Source organism: Pan paniscus, chromosome 13, assembly GCF_029289425.2.
Source record: "Pan paniscus chromosome 13, NHGRI_mPanPan1-v2.0_pri, whole genome shotgun sequence".
Classification (NCBI taxonomy): domain Eukaryota; kingdom Metazoa; phylum Chordata; class Mammalia; order Primates; family Hominidae; genus Pan; species Pan paniscus.
In genome coordinates this window covers 78572430-78599663 of record NC_073262.2, presented here as the reverse complement: position 1 = coordinate 78599663, position 27234 = coordinate 78572430, and the positions used below count along the sequence as shown (strand labels likewise).

Below are 27234 nucleotides of genomic sequence, written 5' to 3'. Positions count from 1 at the left end.
ATCTCGCTGTGTTGCCCAGTCTGGAGTGCAGTGGCACAATCTCAGCTCACTGCAACCTCCACCTCCCAGGTTCAAGCAATTCTCCTGCCTCAGCCTCTCGAGTAGCTGGGACTACAGGCGCGTGCCACCACACCCAGCCAATTTTTGTATTTTTAGTAGAGACGGGGTTTCACCATGTTGGCCAGGATGGTCTCTATCTCTTGACCTTGTGATCTGCCCACCTCGGCCTCCCAAAGTGCTGGGATTACAGGCATGAGCCACTGCACCCGGTCAACATTTTTCTCTTGATTATTGGTTTTAAGCAATTTGTTCATGCACTGTCTTGGAGCAAAATTATGTTTCTTGTATTTGGGATTTGTTGATATTTTTGAATCTGTGGGTTTATAGATTTAATCAAATTTGGAAAATATGCATTATTTAAATAGTTTTGTCGTTTTCTTCATTTTTCTCCTCTTCTTGATGGACCCCAATTATATATAAATATAAATATAAATTAAATATAAATATAAATATATTAGGCTGCTTGAGACTGTTCTGTGGTCTTGCTCTGTCACCCAGGCTGGAGTGCAGTGGTACGATCATGGCTCACTGCAGCCTCCACCTCGTGGGTTCAAGCAGTCCTTCTACCTCTGCCTCCTGAGTAGCTGGGACTACAGGTGCATGTCACCACACCCAGCTAATTTTTGTATTTTTTTTTGTAGAGATGGGGCTTCCTCATATTGCCCAGGCTGGTCTTGAACACCTGAGCTCAAGTGATCTGTCTACCTCGACCTCTCAAAGTGCTGGGATTACAGGCATGAGCTACTGCGCCTGGTTGTCATTTTGTATGGTTTCTATTGCTATGTCTTAAAGTTCACCAGTTTTTTTGTGTGCAGTGTCTAAACTGTTGTACACATAATCTGTGGATTTTTTTTATACTAGACATTGTAGTTTTTATCTGTAGAAGTTCAATTTGGTTTTAAGTTTTACATTTTTTTATGTCTACTTAGCATACTGAATCTTTAGATTCTCAAACATAGGAAATATAGTTATAAGAATTGTTTTAATATTGTGTACTAATTCAGTCATTTTCATAATTTCTGGGTCAATTTTGATTGATTTTTCTTATCAGTGATATTTTCCTGCTTATTGGCATGTCTAGTAATTTTTAATCTGTTGCCAGAGATCGTGAATTTTACCTTATTGAATACTGGGTTTTAAAAATTCCTATACAGTACTCTTCTGAATACTTTACCTAATGGCCTGTGTGTTAGGAGGTTTTCCCACTCTGATTGGAAATGGGCAATATTCTTGGCCCTGTATGACTGCTGTTTCTTTTCACCTTTTTGAGTAGTTTTTTTCCTCCATCCTCAGATAGTTTTCTCACATGCATGCACCAGTCAGTACTCTGCTGAATTCTCCAGTAGACCCTCTGCAAATCTTTGTTGTTCTTTCTCTGTGCCTTCTCTCCTGCTTGGTACCCTTTGTTGTGAACTCAATATGCCTTGGCCTTCTCAGAATTCTGGCTTTGTCTCCTCAACTGTGAGAGTCTGCTACATTTCATCTGGGTTTACTTTCTTTTCACTGTCGAGTGGAAACTCTCTATAGGCAATAAACTGGGGCAGTTGTAGGGCATGTTTTGTTTTTAGTCTTCTCAGGGAACAATAACCTACATTGCTTGATATCCAGTGTCTTTAAAACTGTTACTTCATATGTTTTGCACAGTATTTTAATTGTTTTAGGTGGGACGTTAAATCTGACTCCTGTTGCTCTATTATGGCCTGAAGTGGAAGTCCCCTGATTTACTATCATGTAGGCTTTTAAGAGTTGGAGCATTTTAAAAACATCAGTTTGTACAGAACTAAGCATAATTTTATTTGCTAGTAGTTATGTAGGAATCTACTACAGAATCTACTAGCAAAGGTAGTTCTAATATAGCACATATTTAAATATATTTTGTAGTACAGTATTTTTAATGAAAATTTGAATGTTCTTCAGAGATTTATAAGAATTAGTATTTTGCTATTTTGTTAAAACCTTTTAAAATTTCTAACAAGTATAGGTAGTTCTTGGTAATGGAATTAAATTTTATGTGTATTTCATGTATATAAATTTTGTATGTATTTATTTATTTAATAGGTCTTCATCCTCCAGGTCCACCTTTAGCAAGACCTATTCTCCCCCGAGAACGAGGTGCTTTGGATAGAATTGTTGAATATTTGGTTGGTGATGGTCCACAAAACAGGTAATATTTACTAGGGTGGTAGATAAATGAAAATGAAAACAGGATGTGTGTGTGTGTACACACTAGATGTTTTAGTTTTGTGGCACCTATTTTCTGACTTTAGAGCATAGTGGAGTATTTTATAGCCCTGCAAAAGAGTACATATTCAATTATTTGACAGTAGAAGTTTTGACAACATAGTCTGGATTAAATCCATTTTGAAAAAATATTAACTCTGCTATAACTTTTAGAGAAACTGGATTATTTCATTGAAACTTTTAAACTTAAAGAGCAAAAACATAGTTCAACTCTGATAGGTTCTAAGAAGTGGAGCTTTATAGGTATCAGTACTGGACTTGGTGATAGTAGTACTTTTAATGTTAAGAGCAATTTGCATGTATTTAGTTCTCAAAATGCTTTTCCAATTATTCTTAAAATAACTCTAGGAAGATCGTATGATATGTACAGAGCAATTGTCAAAGTATAGATTTTTAAAAAATTCATCGGATAATAGATGTTTGACAGCGCTCCTAATTAATATTATTTAAAAAAAGGAATGAGAATTTAGTGTTTATGTAATAAATCGTATGTTATTCAAAATAGAATGACATTTGATATAGCGAAGTATTCATTGAGTATATCCACAGAGAACTGAGAAAGTATATAAATAGATGTTTAGTGTAACTGGGAAAGGTATAAGAATCATGTATAGTAATTAATCTTTGGGTTGTACTAAACAAAATTAAATATGTTTGTTTGCCGCAAGACATCTCAGGTTTTAATAATATTCATTGTGAATCTCTAAGAGGGTTCCAACTTTTCCAGCCTTATCTGACCACAGATTTGGAGGCTTTCATCCCCAGCACTATACTCTGGGAAACACCAAAATTTAAGTGTTCAGTTGTCAAATATGTTTCTGCTAATTTAATAAAGATATATTCATTTAACTGTTGCTTAGTTTATTTTAAATTTGATGTATAAATTATATTTTTAAATGCTTGAAATTTGGGCTTTGGTTAATTTTGGCTTTTATTTAATGAATATTGTTTGTTGTTTACTAAGTCTCATATAATTTGTTATGGCATATTTAGCTGTGTTAAAATATAAATTAGCCATGATGGCTAAATTAGTCTCTGTCAAGAGCTTTGTTTGCATTTGTAACTGGTCTGTTCATTTTTCCTTATGGTGTAGGTATGCACTTATATGTCAGCAGTGTTTTTCTCATAATGGCATGGCTTTGAAGGAAGAATTTGAATACATTGGTAAGAATTATTGGGCAATGATATTTAAATATTTTATGCTTAAATATTTTATTCTATGCCATTTTCTATGCAGTGTCATTTTATTTTATATACTCTCTTTGTATACATTGGTTAGGCATATTATCCTTATTTTAGTACATAGAGCAAAGCAGGGAAGACAATTCAGGTTTCTTCCTATATAATGTACAGCCTCTAGGCCAGTTGTTCTCAAACCCCACTGTGCATCACAATCACCCAAAGAGCTTAAAATAATTATGATACCCAGGACCCATTTACAAAGAGTCTCCTTTAATGGACTGAGTATGAGGTCCAGGCATCAGTATATTTTTTAAAGCTCTGCAGATGATTCTCATGTGTAGCCACTATTAAAAACTACTGTGGTAAATTGAAAATGCTTCTGAAATATTATGTACTACATTTTCATGGGTAAATGTGCAAGGTTCTGGATTTTAAAATACCTAATGATTCTGGTTACTAGAAATGTAATCTCACTAATTCATTTAAATCATTAATATTATTCTGCTGTCAACCTGCTGTGTAACTTATTACATAGTTAGCCTGCTATGTAACCTGTTATGCCTTTTCTGCCTTTAATTTTAAAAATTAAAATTCTAATAATTAGGAAGTATGCTTTAGTTCTGTTTAGAGCCTCTACCATATTATTATTTAAATAACATACACAGTAACTTTTAAAAGGTTCTTTTGAATATCTGCAAAAGTGATCTTGTGAGTTAACTAATTAGTCCTTGAACTTTGTTTGGTTTGTGGTTTTGCTTATTTTTTAAAAATTCTCTGCAGCTTTTCGATGTGCCTACTGTTTTTTCTTGAACCCTGCAAGAAAAACCAGACCTCAGGCTCCAAGACTTCCTGAGTTTAGTTTTGAGAAGAGGCAGGTGGTGGAAGGTTCAAGTTCAGTTGGTCCCTTGCCATCAGGAAGTGTGCTTACATCAGACAACCAGTTTAATGAAGGTATGAATATGTTAAACAGTTTTGCCCCTTAATAACATGTGTTATTTAACAGTAATAAAAGCATAATGCTTTTAGATAAAGATGGATTAATTTATCAGATTTTGCCGCATGCATATGTCAACTATGGCTCTGTTACCATAGCCTCCTGTGTGATAGGTGTGATGTGTTTCACTTTTAACATGCAGGTTGTATTGTGATAAGCAATATCTAGCATCAGCTAGTTAAATACTGTTTATGGAGTGACCTTTTCTAAAAACTCTTGGGAGATTTGATTAGTAATATTTTCATGGGTTAAGTTTTTCAATTTATCTGAGTGAAACAGATTATTGGAATTATGAAACAACTGTTCAAAGGATAAAATACAAGATTTGTGATTAATATTGATAAAATAGGTTTGTATCTACCACACGAATTGGTAGAAATTACCAGAAAGCAGGAAACTTTGGAATTATAAAGTTATCCTTGCATTTTTTTGGATTACTGTATCAACAGGACTGGTATTTCATTAAAACAAACAATTTTCTAAAGGTTCAGAAGATTAACATTGCCTTTGATGTAAAAATCAACCTTATTTTAGAGAAACAATTTATCAGAATTTATTGGGTTTTAGAATTCATCTTACAATTCTGTTTTAGGAATTCTTGAGGAAATTTCATGAAAAAATGGAAAAGATGAGGTGGAAGATTAGACTATTGCCAGCTCTTTCTTGCTACAGTATTAATATTTGGTCAGGAGCTCTTTGTTAATTAGCTCTGAATTATGAAGATTGCCAAAATTATGAAACAGGCCATAATGTTTTGTTGCTATGTGTGATATGGAAAAAAATGCATATTAGAAGTTTAGTTCACATAATTTATTTACCAGTCAGGATTAATTATTTTAATTTCTAGGAATTATCGTTTACATGTATTTGATATTTTCTTCATAAAAACATTGAGTACTGTAAAAATTGCTTTAATTGAGAATATTATATGAAGCAGTGAATTTTCAGATATCAGAAATTTAGTATGGGATTTGAGTATCGATATTTTTTTTTAACTTTGAAGAGTGAACCTGAAATGTGTGTGTTGAATTGGGCTTGGCTTTTGGCTTACTAACAAATATCAAAGTGAATTTGAATACAGATAGCTATGAGAGAGGCCTGTATTCTTCCAACACTGAATCAATGCATTCATCTTCTCCAAGTCTGCAGCATCACCTTCAAACAAAATGTCAATTCTTTTCTTTTGCTTAAGTCGTGCTCTGAGCTGCATGCTGTCACATGCAAACCATCTGCCTTGCCATTGCAGCCTTTTGGAACTGAAAATTAAAGGATTTCATACTGAAGATGCCTAGAGGAAAAATTGAAGTCTTTTCCATGACTAGCCCTGCTTATAGAAGCTAAAGTGAATATCTGTAAGCTAATAGTTGGGACAAAAAAAAAAGACAGGAAGAAACAGTCAACACAGTGAAAATCTTGATAATGAGTCCCATACTTTCTGTCTTCTGCTAAGGTCAAGATAGATAGTTAGCAAACAACACCCAGCTATACCTATCCTTCTCATCTAATCTAGGAGGAGCAATACCCCAGATGTCTCATTTTCTGTCTGAAATTCCTGGAAAGAAGTCTTACTGGCTCAAACCCAACCCCAATAAGGTAATGTTATTACATGAAGACAAAACTGGAGGCAGGGTTTGATAACTCCATAATGCTAAAAACTGAAGCAACAATTCCATTTGGTTAAGATAGTTTCTAGAATAATAACTTTCATACTTCTCTTTGGATTCATCAAAGTGGCCATGAGCATCTTTTTCTTTGGCTTTCCAGAAGATTGAAACTTTTCTCAAGACATCTAACTCAACACTGTGACACACAGTTATCAATTCCAAGCTGGCTTCCTTTAGTAAACAACTAGAAGTATATCTGATGAACAGATGAAGCTGCATTTGTTTTGAACCCCAGTGGCTTATGAGTATATTGAACTATTAATGAAGACCACATCATCTCAATCATCTACTCTTTGCTAACAGACAGTGTTTTAGATTTCTGATTTTTAAATGATGTAGATACTTGAGGTCTGAAAAAAAAACTTTTCTGCTTTAATTCTTATATTATTAAAAGTATTGCAGTGGCTCCTTCTTAGCAGCAGAAATTGTAGAGATGAAGTTATTGAAGTTACAGATGGAACCAAAAGATAACTTTCTTCCATCCAAACTTTTCTTTAAACAAATATCAGTAACCATTTTTATGAACAATCAAGAATTAATAGAAGAAATATTTTTTTTTCAATCTGTGATGTAAGGATTTTGAAGTTAAGTTTTGCCTGGATTCTGATTTTGGAAGATTTCGCATTTAGGATGGGGCACAAAGCTGTTAAAATTTCTGGACCGCTCTTTAGAAAAACATACAGAATCTTGGAAAGTTTTCATCAAAGGAGGAGACCTAGAAGAAATTTCTCTCATTAATTTCTCACCTGAATACCTGGAATATTTTTTTCTGGAATTTTACATCCAGATGCTTTGGTAATAGATTATTAGAGAAATACAAGAAATTATGGATATAGATTGTCTTTTTACTTGAGGGCATACTAAATACGGCAAGAAATGAACTGCTTTTAGGTTCCTCAGTTTCTTTTATGGTTAAATAGATAGTACCGTAATACTTGAATCTCTGCTAAGTTACATTAAGGTGGTTTATCAGTTTTACCTTTTTTTAAAAAAGCATTCTTTTTATGGTATGTGATAATCATTAGAGTACTAGGTTTCTACATTGTTGGTATTCTAATGCAGTGATTTTTTGGCTAGCATGTTTACAAAATGTTACTGTTAATATTGTGTTTTTATTGCCCAGTTGTGTTTGTCTAGGTCTCATGCAGTTATTTTAGTAGAATATAGTTTTTGTCCAATTGGAAATAACTTCCTAATAATAAAACTCATGGCATCTAATCAATACTATCAAAAATAGCAAGTGAAATTTATATAAGGTAAAATTTAACTTGATAATATGATTTTAGTCCTTCTCTTTTATGCAAAATACTGTTACCATTAGGTTGCGCTGAACAAGGGAAAATTCTAAGTTTAGTATTTTTATTATGCTCCAGGAAATTAAACTATTTGATAATGTAAATTTTGTTGTATTCCATGTATTTACCAGATCCATTAAATAATCTTTTTATACCTTTGTTTATATTTACTTATGTGCAGCCTTCTCAAGATATGTAGTATGTTTTTGCATGTTTGTTTTAGACATAGAGATCTTTTGGCCGTCTCACTCCCTTTTCTAAAACACTTTCACTTAATAGTTTAGTTTTAGATCATTGCTTAATAATTAAACTCTTGGCCAGGCACGGTGGCTCACGCCTGTAATCCCAGCACTTTGGGAGGCCAAGGCGGGCGGATCACAAGGTCAGTTCGAGACCAGTCTGGCCAATATTGTGAGACCTTGTCTCTACTGAAAAATACAAAAATGATCCAGGTGTGGTGGCGTGCGCCTGTAGTCCCAGCTACATGGGAGGCTGAGGCAGGAGAATCGCCTGAATCCGGGAGGCGGAGGTTGCAGTGAGCTGAGATTGTGCCACTGCACTCCAGCCTGGGTGACAGAGTGAGACTCTGTCTCAAAAAAAAAAAAAAAATTAAACCCTTAACTTGTCTAATTGATTTGCTCAGAAATGGTAAATAATTAAATGGTATTCTGTATGTTGATGAATACTAGCTATTATGAGTGGTTATAATTTAATTGAATTTTATTTACTGAGTTATTGGGTTGAGTTGGGGTGAAATTTATACCTTTGTTTCTTAAATATAAGTTAACCATTTTCCTTAAGGCAGGAAAATCTCGTAAAAAGTGCCTTGTTTAAAACTTGTGAGTTAAAGACATGTTGTCAATTTTAATTTAACACAGTTCCTTTGGGTAAGTTTGTAACTTACATATATAGTGGGTACTGATGTGTTAGCAAGACAAAAATATATGAAGTTGTTTTGCTAGACTATTATTTAATTTTCTTAAGAAATTATTTTTTCAAGAACTAGAGTAAAAACCTAAACATGATATTCTTTACATGTTTTTGCATGTGTGTAGTTTATAGGTGGGGCAGTGATATTCATTATATAATTACACTGTTTTATGAGTTTCAGTTTTCTAGCTGAGTTGAGACTTTGCCCAAACAACTGGAAGCCAATTGTTACTATTTGGTAAAAAATAATAATAATAATATCTCAAGAATATTGAGGTTGGGGTGGGGTGATGGCAGGAGTGGGGAAAGAAATTGCATGGATCATTTTTTGTTTTATGGCATTGCGGTATATTGTTTTCTTGACATTATAGATGCCAGAGTCGATTTTAAAATTTTTCTTACAGATGGAATTAGGTCATTCAGGTAATTGTTTCATGTCTTAGTCTTAAACTGGGCCATAAAGGGAAGAGTAGGGTTGTTTAATTAGTGTGAACACAAAGCCTGGTTTCTCTTATAGTATTTTATGCCCAAATATTAACATCTTGCGAAATATATTTTATTCCACCAAGCTGTTTTAAACTACAACTTCATGGAAGAAATTTGCTGTTTTTGTTAGAATGGGCAAATGATGTGCTTCCATAAAAATGAAAAAAGTATGTTTGTAACACATTAAATAATCTTATAAAGCTCTGTGGTTATTAAATTTATATGTAATTCTCTGTTAATCATTTACACTTAATTATTTAGCTCTTGTTTGATGACTTCTTACAAAATGGCATTGGCATCCAAACATCAATACCTATCTTATTTAGACTACCTGATGTCTACATTGTAGGTGTCATGTCACATACCAATTTTTTGTAGTGTTACTGCCATTAAAAAATTGCTTTTCTGCAAATTAACCCAGGGGAAGAAACTTAATCATTAATAGACTCTTTGATTATTTTCAATTTCCACCCATTTCACCAATTTTGTAGTCTTCCACATATTCTCTGAAATACAATAGTGACTGGAAGACTTCGTGTATCTTGTTTTCTGATTATGATAGCACATGGTATTTCTATGAATTCTTGTATTGCAGACATTTAAAAATTTCAGTATTGTAGTTCTCCTCCTTGTATTAACCATTTCTTTGTGGCCCCAGAATTTGTACATTAAATCGGCTTTGACTAGTAAAGTCTATTTTTGAAAATAGTAACATCACAAAACTTTAATATGACAAGCCTTGAATTTTGATACCTCTCCTGTTTCAGTACAGTATTGAGGCAGTCTGTCAGACAGAATATGACAAACTATGTGGGCCTGTTTTCACTTAAACATGTTTATTGGTGAGTTACATCCTGGATTCTTAGCTTTTTGTTTTTTCATTTCTTGTGGCTTTATTGGTTTGTTTCAGAAGGCTTACTAAACTATAAGAAATTGTGAAGTTCTTGCCAAGTAAATACTGCTCTATGGCCAGAGAGTTGTGGAAAACCATGACGCTTAACATTCTGTCTTGGATACATTCTGTGAGGGTAGAATTACAAATGATTGGTGACTCCTGAAGTTTTCCACGGATAACTTGTTTGCCCTTGTAGCAGAAATGATTTGTACATGCCTGTAGTTTCATTTGCCCTTTCTGCTTTTCCTTTCTGCTCTGGAACATTGAAATAACAAAATTCAAGTGACTTACTGTTTTCTAACTTGGATTTTTATAAAATTCCATGTGTGTAGCAATGCCATTTTAAGTTCCATGTTAAGATACAGATAGGATTTTAAAAAATGAGATTTGGCACAAATTAATTTATGGACATTCCTTACTATTTTTTGTGAGCATAGGAAGTTTTCATATAGTAAAACTATAGAATTTGGGCCTTTATTCTACATATCAAAAGGTGGAAGGTGTTATAACTAATTATATAAGCCAGAGTCCAAGGTATCTCTTTAAAGAAATAATTCTTTTTAAATATTTTTAAAGTCTTGGCATAGAGTATGTGAGCTATAGATAAACTTGTATGGTAAAACCATGGATTTCTAAGACTTCCATATTAACACATGTGCATATAACACATAATTTCTTTGCAAAACAATTTTATTTATTTAGCAAAACTGACCTTTATTATACAAGGAACTTAATTAGAACTTTTTACTAAGGCTGGCCTTCCCTCCAGAGTTTTTGAATCAGTAACATTTGTAGTATATCGTAAGAAATCATCTATGAGAGTGGAAAAATATGCTTTTTCTCTTAACTGATATGGTTTGGCCATATTTCTACTAGCAAAAATATTAATTGCTGTTTTTTACATAAACAAAGAAATACCTTAAAGCTAGATTTTTATCTTTAATGTAGAAATTGGGTGGCCCAAAAGTTGTCTGCTCCAGTCATTCCCTCCTCCATCCTGTTCTTTAAACCTTAAAGAATTAAAGGCAGTTTATTCAATACAATTGTTATATTATTTTTAAGGGATTTGAATTCAATAATACTTAGAGAGTTTAAAAGGAGTAAATTTTCATGTAGGGACTAGTACCCTTAACTTCTGCTATGGAGATGGGGTTAAAAGACCCTTCTCTTTCTCTCCCTAACATGCTAGGTATGTAGTACATTCTGACCCAGAGGTTAAATACAGATGACTTGTCTTGCAGAGGGATGAGAAGAGACTAGTCATGCCTTTGGAAAAGATAGAAACCTGACTTCCCGATTTTTGGATAATAGAGATGTATATCAGTGTAGGAAAGCACCATCCACCCACACCCACACACACCCACCCACCCACCCACAAAGTACACATTTACATATTACTCACAGGGTTGCCTGGACACAAGGGAAACAGTTTCTTCAGGAAATGTAATCTGGACATTAATACATTTGCATTGTTTGCTGGACTATTGTATTATAGCACATAATTCTGTTGGGACTATGATTTTTGGACTTCAACTTTCAGATGTGTCTTTAGTAACTTATTTTGTATGAAAATATGGGACATTAGAAAAAGTATATTTATGGGTTTTTTTCCTCTGAATTACTTTTTTTTCTTCTATCATACTAACTGTAAAGAGAGTTATGTACTTATTGTAAAAGATTTTAAGGATAATGTTAGACAATTGTATGGTTTCTTTGTGTGTGTGTGTGTGTGTGTGTGTGTTTATCTTTTGCTTGCCTTATTTAGCAGTTTTAACGTTCAGGTATTCCTAAAGTTTTGAATCTTTATCTTTTCAGAATCTTTCGAACACGATGTTCTTGATGATAATACAGAGCAGACAGATGACAAAATACCAGCTACAGAACAGACAAACCAAGTGATTGAAAAAGCATCTGACTCAGAGGAACCAGAGGAGAAACAAGAGACTGAGAATGAGGAAGCCTCAGTGATTGAAACCAACTCCACAGTTCCTGGAGCTGATTCTATTCCTGATCCTGAACTAAGTGGAGAATCTTTGACGGCAGAGTAGTAAATGCTTCCACGTGCCTTCAACTGGATATTTATAGTCTTATTGATGTCAGTTATTGCTTTTTCGGTGGCACTTACTTTTTTTACCCCTCTAAGGGTATGCTTGTGTATCATTTGAATTCAGATTGCCTAGCTATTTGAACATCTCAAAGTTATATATACTAGGTATTAAAATTAAAAGCAAGTTATATCAGTGAAGTAAGATGCTTTTGAATATACAAAGACCCACACTATTGAGACAGCTTTTAGATACTTTTTTGTCCATTCTAAAAGTAAGCAAACATGATTGTCTTCTTGTTTTCTGTATGTATAACCCATAAATATCCATTTTGACATAGGAAGAACTTTGGTTAAGAGTAAGTTCTCTAATTGTGTTTGTTTTAAGGAATGAAACTTGGTTAAGATTTTGACTACTTCATTATAAAAATTGATAGAATTTTAGCTCCTGAGATATTTACAACTGGGAGAACTGTCTATTTAGGTGTTTACATTAAGCGGTATGAAAGTTGTTACCACATAGGCACTGGTACGAATTCTCAATAAGAATGCAGTGGAACAGTTAAGTAGAACTGTAACTACGTCGGCACTGGTACGAATTCTCAGTGAGAATGCAATGAAACAGTCAACTGCAGTGTTTCTTTTTGATGTCTTTTATTTTACAACTGGGCCAAAGGCACATGATGTATATAATTAGTTTATATTTACACACTAGCATATAGGAAATATTTCTGCACTTGACCCTATTTGAATTCTGAGCATTATTTATAAGTATAAAATGATGATATATAAGTGAATTTTGTGCTCTTGTTTGTATTTTATTAAGGAAAATGAAAATAATCTGGCATCAGTTTCATTTTGCTAAATATCTAGTCTTCTTCAAACAGTATCTTGGTGGGTGACTTGGCTACCTGAAAAATCTTAGGAGGAATAGCTCACAATACAATAAATCTGTAGATTCTGCTTAGAGCAAATTATGGTACTTTTATTCAGACTTGTTTCCTTTCTAGTTAACAGAAATAGTGACATTTAGAGGTTTTAATCAGAAGTTAGGTTTTTCTGATTCAGGAACATCGTAGGCCAGCCATTTGTAATTTTTAACTTTGAGAAACAAATTTTGTGAGAATAGGTAGTGGGTTGCTGGTAGTTAATTGGATTTAATATTTGTATTAAGGATTAACTGGAAAAAATGTGTCTCAGTGCTAATTCTTGGACCTTTAATACAGTGTGCTTATCTGTTATGACCTCCTTTTATCTCTCTTCTCCAATATTAAAAAAATGGAAATCAAATTATTATGCTGAAGGGAAAAATATACCTGTATAAGAATGGTGTGTTTGGCTAATGTTTCTAAGTTGCACACAGTTTATTAACAACTGAACAAAACATTTTTATCATTTAAAAATCTATTTTTATGATTTAATATCTCATATGTGACAGTTTTTTTTTTTTTTTTTTTTTTTGGAACTCAATCTGTTAACAGTCTGGGACATCCGGTATAGTAACCAGAGTTTTTGAGCCTGCCGTATTGGGCTTAAATTTCAGGTCTGTAGTCTTGGGCAAGTCACCTATAAACTCACTGAGATTATTTTTTCATCTGTAAAATGGGAAGAGTTATGTTTATTTTTGAAGGGTATTAGGATAATTAAAAATAATGTAATGTGCCTAGCACACTACCTGAAAATGATGGCATTTGTTCTTATTAATGTCTTTAAAATATGCAAGGACCATAAGTTTTTCCTCTTGCAGATGAGGAAAGTAAAAAATAATACGAACATGTAATTCAGCTTCTCAGATTCAAGCCAATGTTTTTTGCATCAACTTTTCTATATTGTATGTATGTATATAAATACATAGATTAAGGAAATAGGAAACTGAAACTCTGTGGAATATAATCTTTTTAAAAATAATTTCATCAGGTTTTTTGTATGTTACTGACCCATATGGATTTTAGTAACATCTTGCTTAGTCATGTTGTTATAAAACATTCAAATTCTGATATACATTGCTTGAAAATGAGTGAGTACCTCAGAGAAATTTGATAGACTCAAGCAGATAGTATGAGAAATATCTTTGAAAGAAATATGGAGGAAGGTTAAAAGGGGATTAGTAAAATTAATGCGATAGGTAACATGTTTGTAACCATATAGTATCCTTTTAGATACAAAAGCTTATTTTCATTATTATTATAATAAACAGTTAATGGTTGAAACATTAGTAAAATGTCCTATTTCTGATTATTAAGACTAGTATAAATGAGAAAATCCAAGCTATTAAGTACCATTAGCTACAGTGATCTTAGCTTCCTTGCTTACAATTGTTCAGTGGGTCATCTAAATTCTTCTGTGTCCTGAGCATGATCTACAAACATGGTCTAGCTTCTGTCTCTCCGTCTTCCCGCCATCATTGTGCTGTAGCCATATGGAACTCCTTTCAGTTCTCTGACCATGCCCTTTCCTGCCTCAGATTTCAGCTTAAATTTTGCCTCCTCAGAGAGATGCCTTCCCAAACTCCCCATCTAAAGCTGGCCTCTGCCTTTTACTCCCTATCATGTCACTCTCTGCTCACCATCCTTATCACAATGTGTATTTGATTTGTTTGGTAGTTTACTGTCTTCACAACATAATGTCCGTTTGTGCAAGGGTCTTATTTTTCTTATTCATGTCTGTATCTCAAGGGGTCTAGCACAATGCTTGATGCATATTGTGTGAATAAATACTTTGTTGCCAAATCCAGTGAAAACTCTCAGTTCTTGTTTCACTGCTTGGCAGTATTGACATTATTGAATATTCTCTGAGATACTTTTTTTCTTTTGGCTTTTCACATATCACACTATTATTCTCTTATTTCTCTGGCCTCTTGCTCTCAACGTCCTGTAAGTGTTGGTGTTCCTTAAGTTCTACCTAGTGTCATCATTTCTTCATTCTGCATATTCTTTCTCTAGGGGTTCTTCCCAACACCAAAGGACTTACCATCTGTCTCTCTGAATCTCAGATCTCCAGCTTTGATCTGTTTCCTTTACTTTAGAGCTATATATTTGCCTGCCTACTGGCCTGTCTCTCACAATCCATATATTCAAGAATGAACACTATACTTTGCTTCAAACCTTCAGAACATTCAAACCGTTTATGTTTCTCATCTAATCAAATAGAGTTACTCTCTAAGCCAGAAGCTGTAAACTCATCTCTTTTCCCTTTATTCAAACTGTCAATTTTTGTCTCCTAAACATCTTCTAGTTATATTCTCATTTCTCTGTTCACATTGCATTAATCATGATGATAAATATTTGCATTCTTATTCTGTGCCAGGCAACATGCTAACTGCTGTATATATATTATTTTATTTGTACTTTGGCAAGAATCCTGTGAAGATTTTTATCTTTGGACTACTAGAAGAGAAAGCTGAGTTGTAGAGAGAGTATGTATTTAAGTCCATTTGGGCTGCTATAACAGAATACCACGGACTGGGTAACGTGATGAACAAAAATTTATTTGGCTCACAGTTCTGGAAGCTGGGAAATCCAAAGGCATGATGCTAGCATCTGGTGAGGGCCTTTGTGCTTTGTCATCCCATGCCAGAAGGCAGAAGGGTAAGAGAGGGCAAGAGTGAGCAAGAGATGGAAGTTGCAACCTCAAGCTCTTTTATAATGAGCATTAATCCATTCATGAGGGCTTCACCCTCATGACCTAAACATCTCCATTAGGCTCCACCTTCCAATGCAACAGTTAGCATAAGTTTTCAACACATGCTTTTTGTAGCATTCAAACCATAGCAGGAAGCAACTTTGCTTAAAATTGTATACCTGGTAAGTGGAAAATGAGGGATTTGAACATAGGCAAATGACTTCAGAGGATTTACTCTTAATTTCTGTTGTACTGCCTTCTAATCTTGGCCTCCATCATTTCAGATTACCAAAGCTGTCTCTTAACTGGTTTCTTTGTCTCCAACCTTGTGCACTTGCTATTTATTCTGTGTGCTGCAGCCTGAGTTTTTAAAAAACAGAAAATAAGGGGCCGGGCGTGGTGGTGGCTCACACCTGTAATCCCAGCAAGTTGGGAGGCTGAGGCGGGCGGATCATCTGGGGTCAGGAGTTCGAGACCAGCCTGACCAACGTGGAGAAACACTATCTCTACTAAAAATACAAAATTAGCCAGGCATGGTGGTGCATGCCTGTAATCCTAGCTACTCAGGAGGCTGAGGCAGGAGAATTGCTTGAACCCGGGAGGCGGAGGTTGCAGTGAGCAGAGATTGCACCATTGTACTCCAGCCTGGGCAACAAGAGTGAAACTCCATCTCAAAAAAAAAAAAAAAAGAAAATGAATCTGCCACACCATTGCTTAGACCCTTTAATGACTCTTGAGTGTTCTTGGGATGAGGTCCAAATTTACTAATAAGGCCTGCAAAGCCCTGTGTAATTTTGCTCCTAGTTATGGCTGGCATCTGCACCACAACTACAGCCACTGCCACCTCCCCCTGCCACACACACATTTTAAAAGTAACAATACTAGTGTTTTCTGTGCTTTGCATATACAGTCTTTTCTCATCTCCCAGCCTTCTTGAGCTTTTCCTCTGCCTGAGATACGCTCCCACTCACATAGACATTGGGGGCACTAAATAAAAATAGCTGTTTAATTGAATTGGAATCGTTCCACTTGGAACCCAAGTTTGGAAATTTTGCTACTTCTTGTTAAGCTAGGCCTTTTATTCTTGAAGTTGCTATTTATCATACAAACTCATTTTATGCATTAGACACCCAGTCACTATTGTTATGGAGAACATAATTGTATCAGAAGAGGTATAGCTTTGGGTGTGGATGTGCGTGTGTCAGGGGATATTCTGATTATATGATGATTTTCATTAAATATAGTATGCTGAGTTTCCGAAAATCCTAAATGACTTAGAAATGGTGCTATATGTGGTTTGTTTGACCCCTGCAAATCTCATGTTGAAATTTGATCCCCATTACTGGAGGTGTTTTGAGCATGGAGCGGATCCCTCATGAATGTCTTGGCGTTGTCCTTGCAGTAATGAGTTCTTGCTCTATTTTTCCTCCCCTGGAAGCTGATTGTTTAAAAGAGCCTGGTATCCTCCCTCGCTTTCTTCTTTGCTTCCTCTCTCTTGCTGTGTGATCTCTGCATACACCAGCTGCCCTTTGCTTTCTGCCATGATTGGTCTGAGGCTCTCACCAGAAGCCAAGCAGAGGCTGGCACCATGCTTCTAGTACAGCCTGCAGAACTGTAAGCCAAATAAACTTCTTCTTTGTTTTTTGTTTTTTTTTTTTTTCAGTAAATTACCCAGCCTCAGGTATTCCTTAACAACACAAATGGGCTAAGACACAGGGTCATAGGGATAGCAGGCACCTGAGCCAAGCCAGAACTTAGATCTCAACTGTTAATGCAGGATGATTTGTATTGAACCATGAATTTTACACTGCCTCTCAATGTTGGTGTCAGCATTTAAGGTTATTTAAAAAATACAACCTGAAGGTTACATAAAGTTTCATTTAAAAAATAAGACCTTATAAGTCTACTTTTATTTCCAGTGGACAGCAACTACTTAATCGTCTTAAAACTTTCTTCTTACAATATTACTTTACAATATTACCTGTTGGATTTATTATCTGTGTACAAATCAGTTAGTTGAAGGGCCAAAGAATAAAGACAATTTGTGAATTATGAATAGCTATTTTGAAATGGTCATGGAGACTAGCTACTCTAGAAAATTGGGAGAATATACTGTATTAAGTTACTATCTGGTATAACTTCAATTAATTGTGAAAATTATAGCAGAGATCTAGATATAGTTTATGAACTTCTAGAGAGACATTAAAGGGAATTCAAGTACTTATGTAAAGATGAACCAAGGTAGAGATGGTTGTGAATTGGTGATCTGCTGTATGTTACAGTTATGTAATTTGACTTGTTTCAAAATTATTAAAATTTTAAGTGTATGCATTCTACTGGTCAATAAGTAAATATATTCAGGCTCTGAATGTAGACAGATAAATATATAAATATAGAAAGTACATTTGTTAGAATACAAACAAGAATAAAAATTGAGTACAGAATGAAAACCTTATTAAATTGTATCACTCCATATATTATTTGTCTCATCCTAATTTCTTTCCTCCTCAGAAACTAATCTACATTTTCTACTTTAATGCTATTTTAAATGACTAAAAATTACTAAATTTATTGGGTAGTAGGTATCTTGCCCCAATTGCCCTTTATCAGTTTGCCTGTGTATGAAACTTAGATTCCACTTAATTTTCCATTCTTGGTCTTCCAGAGCTTCTATCATACCTGGTTTAATTCATACTATTAATGGACTTTAGGAGAAGGAAACACCATCCAGTTATATAGTTCTATATTATTTGATGCTTTTTAAAACCTAGATTTTCTGCTTTATGCATTTTCTCTATTTTTTTAAGTATTTCTACCTTCCTTTTTGTTTGGCAGCAGAATTAATGGAAGTTGGAAGTACTCTGGAAAGATGAAAAAATGTTCTCAAAAGTCTCCCTCGTAAATTAGACTTTTAAGTTTTCAGTCCAGGATTCTGTGAGAATAGGCCAGATTTTCAGCTGCCAAAGACTTACCAGATCCCTGGCACTTGATTTAGGACAACTGGGAAAAATCATTTATTTTCATGAAAATAAATATTTTGAAGGGTGAAGAAAGTGGGAAATTAAATGTACATTGTTTGAATACCTTCTCTTGGTCAGGCACTGTATGCTAAGTACTTTCACACAGTTCTCACAACAACCGTGTGAGGAGATAGAATCCTATCAAACAGATTAAATTCATTCCCCAAGACTATTTAGTTTATGGGCATTGCAAATGGAATCTGAACCTAGGATTTTTAAGTCCATGCTCTTTTTACTACCTATGAATCCTCTCCTTTGGTAGATGTAAAAAATAGATTAATGCTCTTTTTTGGTTCCTCATATTTTTCTGATAATTGTTACTTCTTCAGGGCAGTCTTAACCTAAGACTTGCCAGACACTCTATTCAACACCCTTCCTTGAAATTCCTTCTAATGTTATCTCCCATATCAAACTATGAACTCCTTGAAGGCAGGACCATATCTGTTGTTGCTCATCATTTTATTCCCAGTGTTCAACACATGGAAGACAATATCTGTTGAATAGGTAGTATGCACAAACAGACCACACAGAATGGGAAATATACTTAGTGCAGATTTAGTAGTGTGGGGAATTTTGCAAATCTTAAATTGTTTGAACTATTGAGTAGGGAAAGGGCCAGATAACTTGTTCTTCACAATTTAGGCAAACTCCAATTGGTTCCTCTGTCTTTTTTTGATCCATTGTCCACATTGCTCTTGGAGCTTTCTAAAACACACATCTTTAAAAATATTCTGCGACTCACTTGTATATTGCAATTCCGTAGGCAATGTGCAAGGAAGCCCTTCAGAATCAAAAATCACCTTTTCAGCCTATTTCCCAGTACTCTCCTTTATACTCCGGCCATAGATAAGTATTTCATACATCTGAGAGATGCCATGCACTCTCATATGATCTATTCTTTTTAAACTCTCACTTCTTCAAGACCCAGCATTATCTGTAATCTTTTGAGTGACATCATCCTCAACTTTTCTAAGCAGTTACTTGCTTTTTTGTTGATTGCACTTTATACACTTTATGTAACTTGAAGTCTCCTGACCTCTTGTTATTTGTTCTGTCTACCTCCCTCATTTGACCTAACACTGAAGATAGGCCATGTTCCTTAATTTTTACTTTCTCACTTTTGCTGTCCTCAAACAGAATAACAGGAAATAAAAACAAAACCTGTGCCTGTTACAGGTATGTTGAGTGGATTCATATAACTGATAGATCTGACTTTCTCTGCATCAATGGTTGGTGTGCTGCTTCTCTTGAAACTCTTACAAATCCAGGAATTGGAGCTAGAAAGTGAGAAGGACTAGCTCAAGACATAAGAATAGGGAAACTGAGCACATTGAGGGTGGGGGGGATTCATGTGTTTTGTACTCTCAATGCCTGACATAGGAAAAGCTCTCATCATGAATGAATTGAACTGGAGATGACCTCACAACACAGGTGTTCAGGGGGATTACAGTACAGGAGCTCATCCCTCATTCACATGAATCCATGATTTGGATAAGGTTTCTAACTTGTACATAAAATATTTTGTGTTCGTTTAATGAGTTCCCATTGTTGAAGATCCTAATACCCCTCACTCCCTGCTCCCATAAATATCTATAGAATGAGGTATTTAAAAATATTTTTTGTTTTTATGTTGATTTTTATTCATTATCCGATTTCTGACTCATTTAGTGTTATAACTGGCATTAAGTTAGAAATGGTCTGGATAAAGTTGCTGCTTTTTTGACATCTGTGTCTAGTGGAGCCTGGACACACTCACATGTACATACCTACAACATGCAAAATAATGTAAGAGTATTTTCTCTTTCAGTATATAGACCATAGGAATTCAGACCTTAAAGTCAGATACATGCATCTAAAAGTATTAAAAGGGGCTGGGTGCGGTGGCTCACACCCATAATCCTAGTACTTTGGGAAACTGAGGCGGGCGCATTACCTGAGGTCAGGAGTTCCAGACTAGGCTGGCCAACATGGTGAAACCCCGTCTCTACGAAAAATACAAAAATTAGGGTGGGGAACCCTATAATCCCAGCTACTCCAGAGGCTGAGAGGAGAACTGCTTGAACCCTGGAGGCAGAGGTTGCAGTGAGCCGAGATTGCAACACTGCACTCCAGCCCAGTCGACAGAGCGAGACTCTGTCTCAAAAAAATAAAATAGGCCGGGCGTGGTGGCTCATGCCTGTAATCCTAGCACTTTGGGAGGCCGAGGCAGGCGGATTGCCTGAGCTCAGGAGTTCGAGACCAGCCTGGACAACATGGTGAAACCCTGACTTTACTAAAATACAAAAAATTAGCCAGGTGTGGCTGTGTACGCCTGTAGTCCCAGCTACTCGGGAGGCTGAGGCAGAAGAATTGCTTGAATTCCAGAGGCAGAGGTTGCAGTGAGCCAAGATCGTGCCGCCGCACTCCGGCCTGGGTGACAGAGCGAGACTCCATCTCAAAAATGAATAAATAAATAGCATTAAAAGGAAATGTGTTACTGTACATGGCAAGTGTAATTGAAACTTGCTCTAGTTGTGGTATAATTTGTGAATTAAAGCTAACCAACTTATTCATTGTCTTTTTTTTTCTTTTTGAGATGGAGTTTGGCTCTTGTTGCCCAGGCTGGAATGCAATGGTGTGATCTCGGCTCACTGCAACCTCCGCCTCCTGGGTTCAAGCGATTCTCCTGCCTCAGCCTCCCGAGTAGCTGGGACTACAGGCGCATGCCACCATGCCCAGCTAATTTTTGTATTTTTAGTAGAGACGGGGCTTTACCATGTTGGTCAGGCTTGTCTTGAACTGCTGACCTCAGGTGATCCTCCCACCTCGGCCTCCCAAAGTGTTGGGATTATAGGTGTGAGCCACCACACCCAGCCTCATTGTCTTTTTTTTTTTTTTTAATTATACTTTAAGTTCTAGGGTACGTGTGCACAATGTGCAGGTTTGTTACATGTGTATACATGTGCCATGCTGGTGTGCTGTACCAGTTAACTCGTCATTTGCATTAGGTGTATCTCCTAATGCTATCCCTCCCCCTTCCCCCACCCCATGACAGGCCTCAGTGTGTGATGTTCCCCACCCTGCGTCCAAAATGAAACTGGCTACTTGTGTCTTACTGTCTTTAGCAAGAATTCTAAAGGCTTTGCATAGCTGCCATGAGTTGGCTCTTGTTTTATTAAATTACAGTGGTTTGCTTTTTAAAAATATCTTTTTTAGCAGCAACAAAAAAGAAAATATATGTGGAACGGACTTGTATTCTCAATTAAGAATATCCACATAGCCAAATAATACATGAATTTTCAGAATGGGATGCTGTGAATTGTGTGAAATAAAGTACAGACTGAAAGAAAATTGATATGCTTGAGACATGTTTTGGGTAGATGTTATAGGTTCTTCGTGGTCCTTTTCAGCACAGTGTTTTCTTTTTTGAAGACCGGATTCTTTTTGTATGTTTGTATGATCTTCTCTTCAATAAGGCAATCTCCTGTAGTTGGGCTTGATGAAATTAAATTATGTTTTATTTATTTCAGAATAACCACAATCACTATAGAAAAAGGAGGGGATTTTTTCCTTTCCACTGTTTCTCCCTGCACCTGAACCATCAAAGGAGAAAACCACAGCTGTTCATGTTTTAGTACATTCTGATAAGACCAATTTATCTACCTAGCAAACAATTGTAAGCAAAGGTTTGAAGCCAGAGTGAATGTCCAACAATTATTTCAGGTCGGGATGGCACAAGACTACTAAATTGTGTGTTGGCAAAGTAGTGCTGTGTATCTGGAGTTGGAAGAAGAGAATGGGAAACAGATGCCTTGCTTTCTAATAAAGAAGCTGAATCTGGGGCAACTGCATTCCAGATGAATAAGAAGAGATATGGCAGCTGACACCTTCTGTTTTTAACAGTGCCGTCAATGGACATGTAAACAACTCAATTTGTGCGTTGTAGGTTTTATTATCTCTAAAGAGTGATTTATATCCTGATTTCTGCATTATTGTCCACCAGGTACTGCCCTCTGTTCGGGGGCCTGCACTAATTTTTTGGACCTTTGTCTTCATTAGTACAGCAATTTTAGCTTGTGATCATTGTACTAGACCTCATTGATAAGCTAAGACAGTCCGAGATTCATAGTGCTGACATCTAACCTTGCCACTGGCTTCTTGACCCTTCTGCTTCCAAAACATGGGTTCACTTTTTTTTCAACCCAAAGTAGAACTCTTATCTATTTTTCACACACATTTTGGGCAGTTTAAAGATTGTTCAGAATCAAATATTGTGCTTTCAAATTTGATAATGTATGAGTACAGAAGGATGACCTTTGATACATAGTCATACATTAACATGCCATGAGCAGTAAATGCACCAATTACCTTTGCTACATCGAAATGGTGCTTTGGTTTTATCTTCAGAGCAATTATTGCAAAAACAAAAACAAAACAAAAATGCACTTACGTTCTAGTTAGGAAATTAGTAAAATTAAGTATTTTTTAAAAGTAGTCCTAACTTATGTATTCATTTTCAACATAAGTTGGTTTTTATAAGATACACTAGTTGGCTAACAAAGGATGTTAATTATTCTGATAATATTAGATTGATAGAAAGCTACTTTGTGTTTTATGAATAGGTTATTTTTCAAGAAGATTAAACACTGTTCTAGTACAAGAATTTTACCATATGTGTTTTAAAATATGTTAATGTCTGTGTCCAGTGGTCATCTAAAGGAATATTTAGTGATGACAAGGACCTTTATGTTGTGGCAACATACAGCTGCATGTAGCTTCTGCCACTATCAGTGGGATTGTTGTCCCAGTGTTTTCATTTATTCATTCATTCCTCTTTTAAGGAATGCCTTCTATATGCTGTCTGTGTGCTGGAGATATAGAGGGAATAAGACATGGACCCCCCGCCCCCAACTCAGGGAGTTCACAGTAGATGCATTTAGTCTAATAGTTCAGTCTTGAGAAGTCCCAAGATGAAACCGTAGTAAGTTCACTTTGTAAGTGCTAAGTGAGGTGTGCATTGGACTTAGAAGATCAGGTTTGTGTTTTGGCTCTGCCACTTTGCAGCAGTATGACCTTGTGAGAAAGCCACATAACCTCTCTGAACCTTAGTTTCCTTGACTATTAAAAAATATGTAGTACACACAGCTGCTGTGAAAAGTGAGAGGAAATGTCTAGGCCAAGTCTGGCCCAGAGTGGGAAACTTCGTTTTCTACTTCCCATCCTTTATTTCTTTCTTCAACTGTCAGTCTGCCAGTTTACAATTTCTCTGTAAATTCCTCTTTTTCTGGTATAGAGGCTGTTAACAGGAATTCAGGGAGTCCAAGGGCCTCTGGAAATTGAAGAATTTTGTAGGTGTGCATGCACATTTCTTCGGGAAGAGAAGGTATAGCCCTCATCTGATTTTCAGAGGGGACCGTGAGTCAGTAGGGGAGAAATGTAGCTCTCTTCTTGGAGAATAGCTAACTATCAAATATATTATCATTACTGTAATATTTGGATTGATTAGGTTAAGAAAAAATCATTTGGATCTCAACTACCCTTTCTTCAGGCATTAAAGAATTCTTCAAAATATTCCTATGGCCAGAAGCCATACTGTCAGGAGAAAAAGCAGCCATGCCACACTAGCGGCAAAATTAATATACAAATAAATTCAGTGCATGGGTCTTGAATATTTTTAGACTTCTGATAGCTTTATCAAGGATCACTTTCAAATATAAGAATAGCTTAAAACTTGTCAGGTTAGTAACTTGTCACTTAGTAGAGGTGAATTTTGAAAGTAAGATGGGAGTATTATAAGGAATCATAAGATATCATACTGGGTTTGATATTGTAAAGACTGTATTTCTACCCCCCCCACCCCAGCTTGTTCTTTAATTGTCCCTTTGTCTCCCCCTCCCAGAAAGCTCTTGCTTATGCAATGAAGTCATAAAATTAGTTCTTTTTTTAAATGAATGTCTGCCTATTTTTCTCTCTCTTTGTTTCGAATATTGGATATCTAAAGCACAATGATAAAAGTTTTAAAAAGCTATTTCACTGCAATCTATCATTGTAACACATTAATTGTTTCTCTTGGGTTTCCAGTGAGTCTTTAGTCCTTTTAGCTTACACATTTATAAATGGATATGTACACAGCTGTATTCTTAAACCAAAACTGTCTGAGTGAGGTGCTTTGTGTGTGGGATCATACTTGCTCCCTGTAGCTCTGCTCACATGAACTACCATTATTAAACTCTGGAATCAAGTACAGACCACTTGGTATCATCTGAAGCCATGTGAACCTCTGGCCATGGGAAAGACATTGGAACCCTTTAACTTACTCTTTACAGGCATCAGAGCAGCTGTCAAATGGTAATGTGTTTTTTTCCCTCATACTCAGGCAGGCTGGGGGCTTGGATGCCTAGTCTCACTCCTTTCCCTAGTATCTCCTCTTTATAATTTCTTCCTCAGAATGTATTTTGAGTGTGAGCTTGGATTCTGTAGGCCAAAGCCTGTTGTATGGTAAAATGAGGTTCATGACAGAATTATTAATGACAGTGGAAAAAATAGGTGATCAGAAGGTTCAGAAGTGGGAGAGGGTATTCAAATAATGCATTTACAATATTTCAAAGTTTTAGGCTGGGCACGGTGGCTCACGCCTGTAATCCCAGCCCTTTGGGAGGCCGAGGAGGACGGATCACGAGGTCAGGAGTTCGAAACCAGCCTGACCAACATGGTGAAACCCCTTCTGTACTAAAAATACAAAAATTAGCCAGGCATGGTGGTGTGCACCTGTAATCCTAGCTACTCAGGAAGCTGAGGCAGGGGAATCGCTTGAACCTGGAAGGCAGAGGTTGCAGTGAGCCAAGATCGTGCCATTGCACTCTAGCCTGGTGACACAGTGAGAGTCCATCTCAAAAAAAAAAAAATGTATATATTTTGAAGTTTTAATAATGTGAGAAAATGCCCATGATTTAATATTAAGAGAAAAGTGGATATAAAGTTACACAGTATATATAGTCTGCTCTTACAAGCAAGAACACATACACACAAGTATATATAAAGAACTGGAAAGAAATATAGTCATCTTTTAACTGATTATATTTTGGTTGTAGGATATGGGTTACTTTTTTTCCTTACCCTTTTCTCTGTATTTTCTAAATTTAATATCAAAGATGTATATTACTTTCAACAATTCTAATTTTTAAAGTAAAAAAGTTTAAAATCTAAAATAATGACCTACAACAAATCATTTTATTACAGAAAAATGTTTAAATTCATGTTAATAGTTGTTTCCAAATTCAGAGCATTTTCATATGTGCAAAGTCTCTCAGGAAAGAGTTCACTTACGTTGAGCTTCAAAAGGGAGAGAGAATCAAAGCCTGAGAAGAAGAAAAAGTTTATTTGAGCAGTAAAAATATAGGGACCTCTGTTACTCTGGAAGTAGAAAAGAGGAATGAATGCTTTATGAGTGATATGGGTTTAAAAGTTGGGAAGAAAGGAATCTGAGAAGCTCAGATTTCTTTTTCTTGCAGCAGCTTAAAGCACACTCAGCTTGTAGAGTAGTATGAAACCTCCCTGCATGCATTTACGTATTTCCTCCCCTTCCCTTTATAGGCACATATATAGACACACACACAGCTCGTTAATTCCTTTAATTAAGAGAAATGAATTTTGTCTTCTATTAAGTACTTGCTTTGTTATACTCAATATGGCACCATAATCTTTGATCTTCCCTTAATATATTTCTTTGGAAATTTCACAACTAAGTTAATATCGAGACTGCTTCTTATGGATATTAAAATAACTTCCTAAACCTAGGTTCTGATATACGTTTTTAAATGATCACAATACAGTTTGCTGTAATGCATGTCAGAGCAGTTTGGTCTAGAATTGTCTTGTGACAGCAATTATAGCAAGATCTAATTCAAGCTCCACAAATCGAGAATTGTGATAATTTGTATTAATAATAGAGGTAAGAATGAATTTCACTATTTAAAAGATTAGAATTTAGGTAAATTTATAGCATATGTAAGATTTTGTAGAAATATTTACCTAAGGGGTAGTTATTTTAACTGTCTATGTACAGCAGTATAAGTGAAGGCCACTCTGATGTGCTGGTTTCATATGGGAGAAACTATAATTAACTGAATGCATAATATATAGCCAGCAAGACAGTTTATATACAGTGTCATTTGGTCCTTAGAAGAATTCTTTGAAATAGATGATTTTCATCTCCGTCTTATAAGTATGAAAGCTGAAGTTCTAAGTTCAGTAACTCATCTAAGGTCACTTAGTAAGCTGCAGAGGCAGGATTTGAACACTGCTTGATCTGATTACTAAGCCCATAAACATTTCATGTATCACACAACTTCCGTTCTTGTCCATTTATTGAAGTTGCCTTTTTATCTGCAACACTCCTCTTTACCTTGTATACTTTAAAGTGATTAAAATATCCTGTAAAAATGTTCCATAGTGGTTTTTTTATTCAATATTTTGAAGAAATGACGAATATCCTGAAATATGCCTTTGGTAAAATGAGCATTCCTTAGGTTGGCTTGATTTTGCCAAGCACTATTAGAAATTTTACTATTATTAAGAACCAGGATTCCCAGGCAAGATGTCCAAATAGGAACAGCTCCGGTCTGCAGCTCCCAGCAAAACCAACGCAGAAGGCAGGTGATTTCTGCATCTTCAACTGAGGTACCCCGTTCATCTCAATGGGACTGGTTAGACAGTGGGTACAGCCTACAGAGGGTGAGCAGAAGCAGGGAGGGGCATTGCCTCACCCAGGAAGCGCAAGGGGTCAGGGAACTCCCTCCCCTAGACAAGGGAAGCTGTGAGGGA

At 35.7% G+C, this 27234-nt stretch overlaps 1 protein-coding gene across 5 annotated transcripts in view; it reads left to right on the top strand.

The window, feature by feature from the left end:
• The window catches only part of LNPK (lunapark, ER junction formation factor), a 101542-nt gene extending 74684 nt beyond the window's left edge, over window positions 1–26858 (top strand). For all 5 annotated transcript variants that reach the window (XM_055108797.2, XM_008968513.6, XM_034954556.3 and 2 more), the window contains 4 exons: window positions 2119–2224; window positions 3395–3465; window positions 4264–4434; window positions 11563–26858. In XM_055108797.2, the coding sequence (XP_054964772.1) occupies window positions 2119–2224; window positions 3395–3465; window positions 4264–4434; window positions 11563–11795 (581 nt within the window). In that variant the 3' untranslated portion in view covers window positions 11796–26858. The remainder of the gene's footprint in view (window positions 1–2118; window positions 2225–3394; window positions 3466–4263; window positions 4435–11562) is intronic.
• Window positions 26859–27234: the final 376 nt, after the last annotated feature.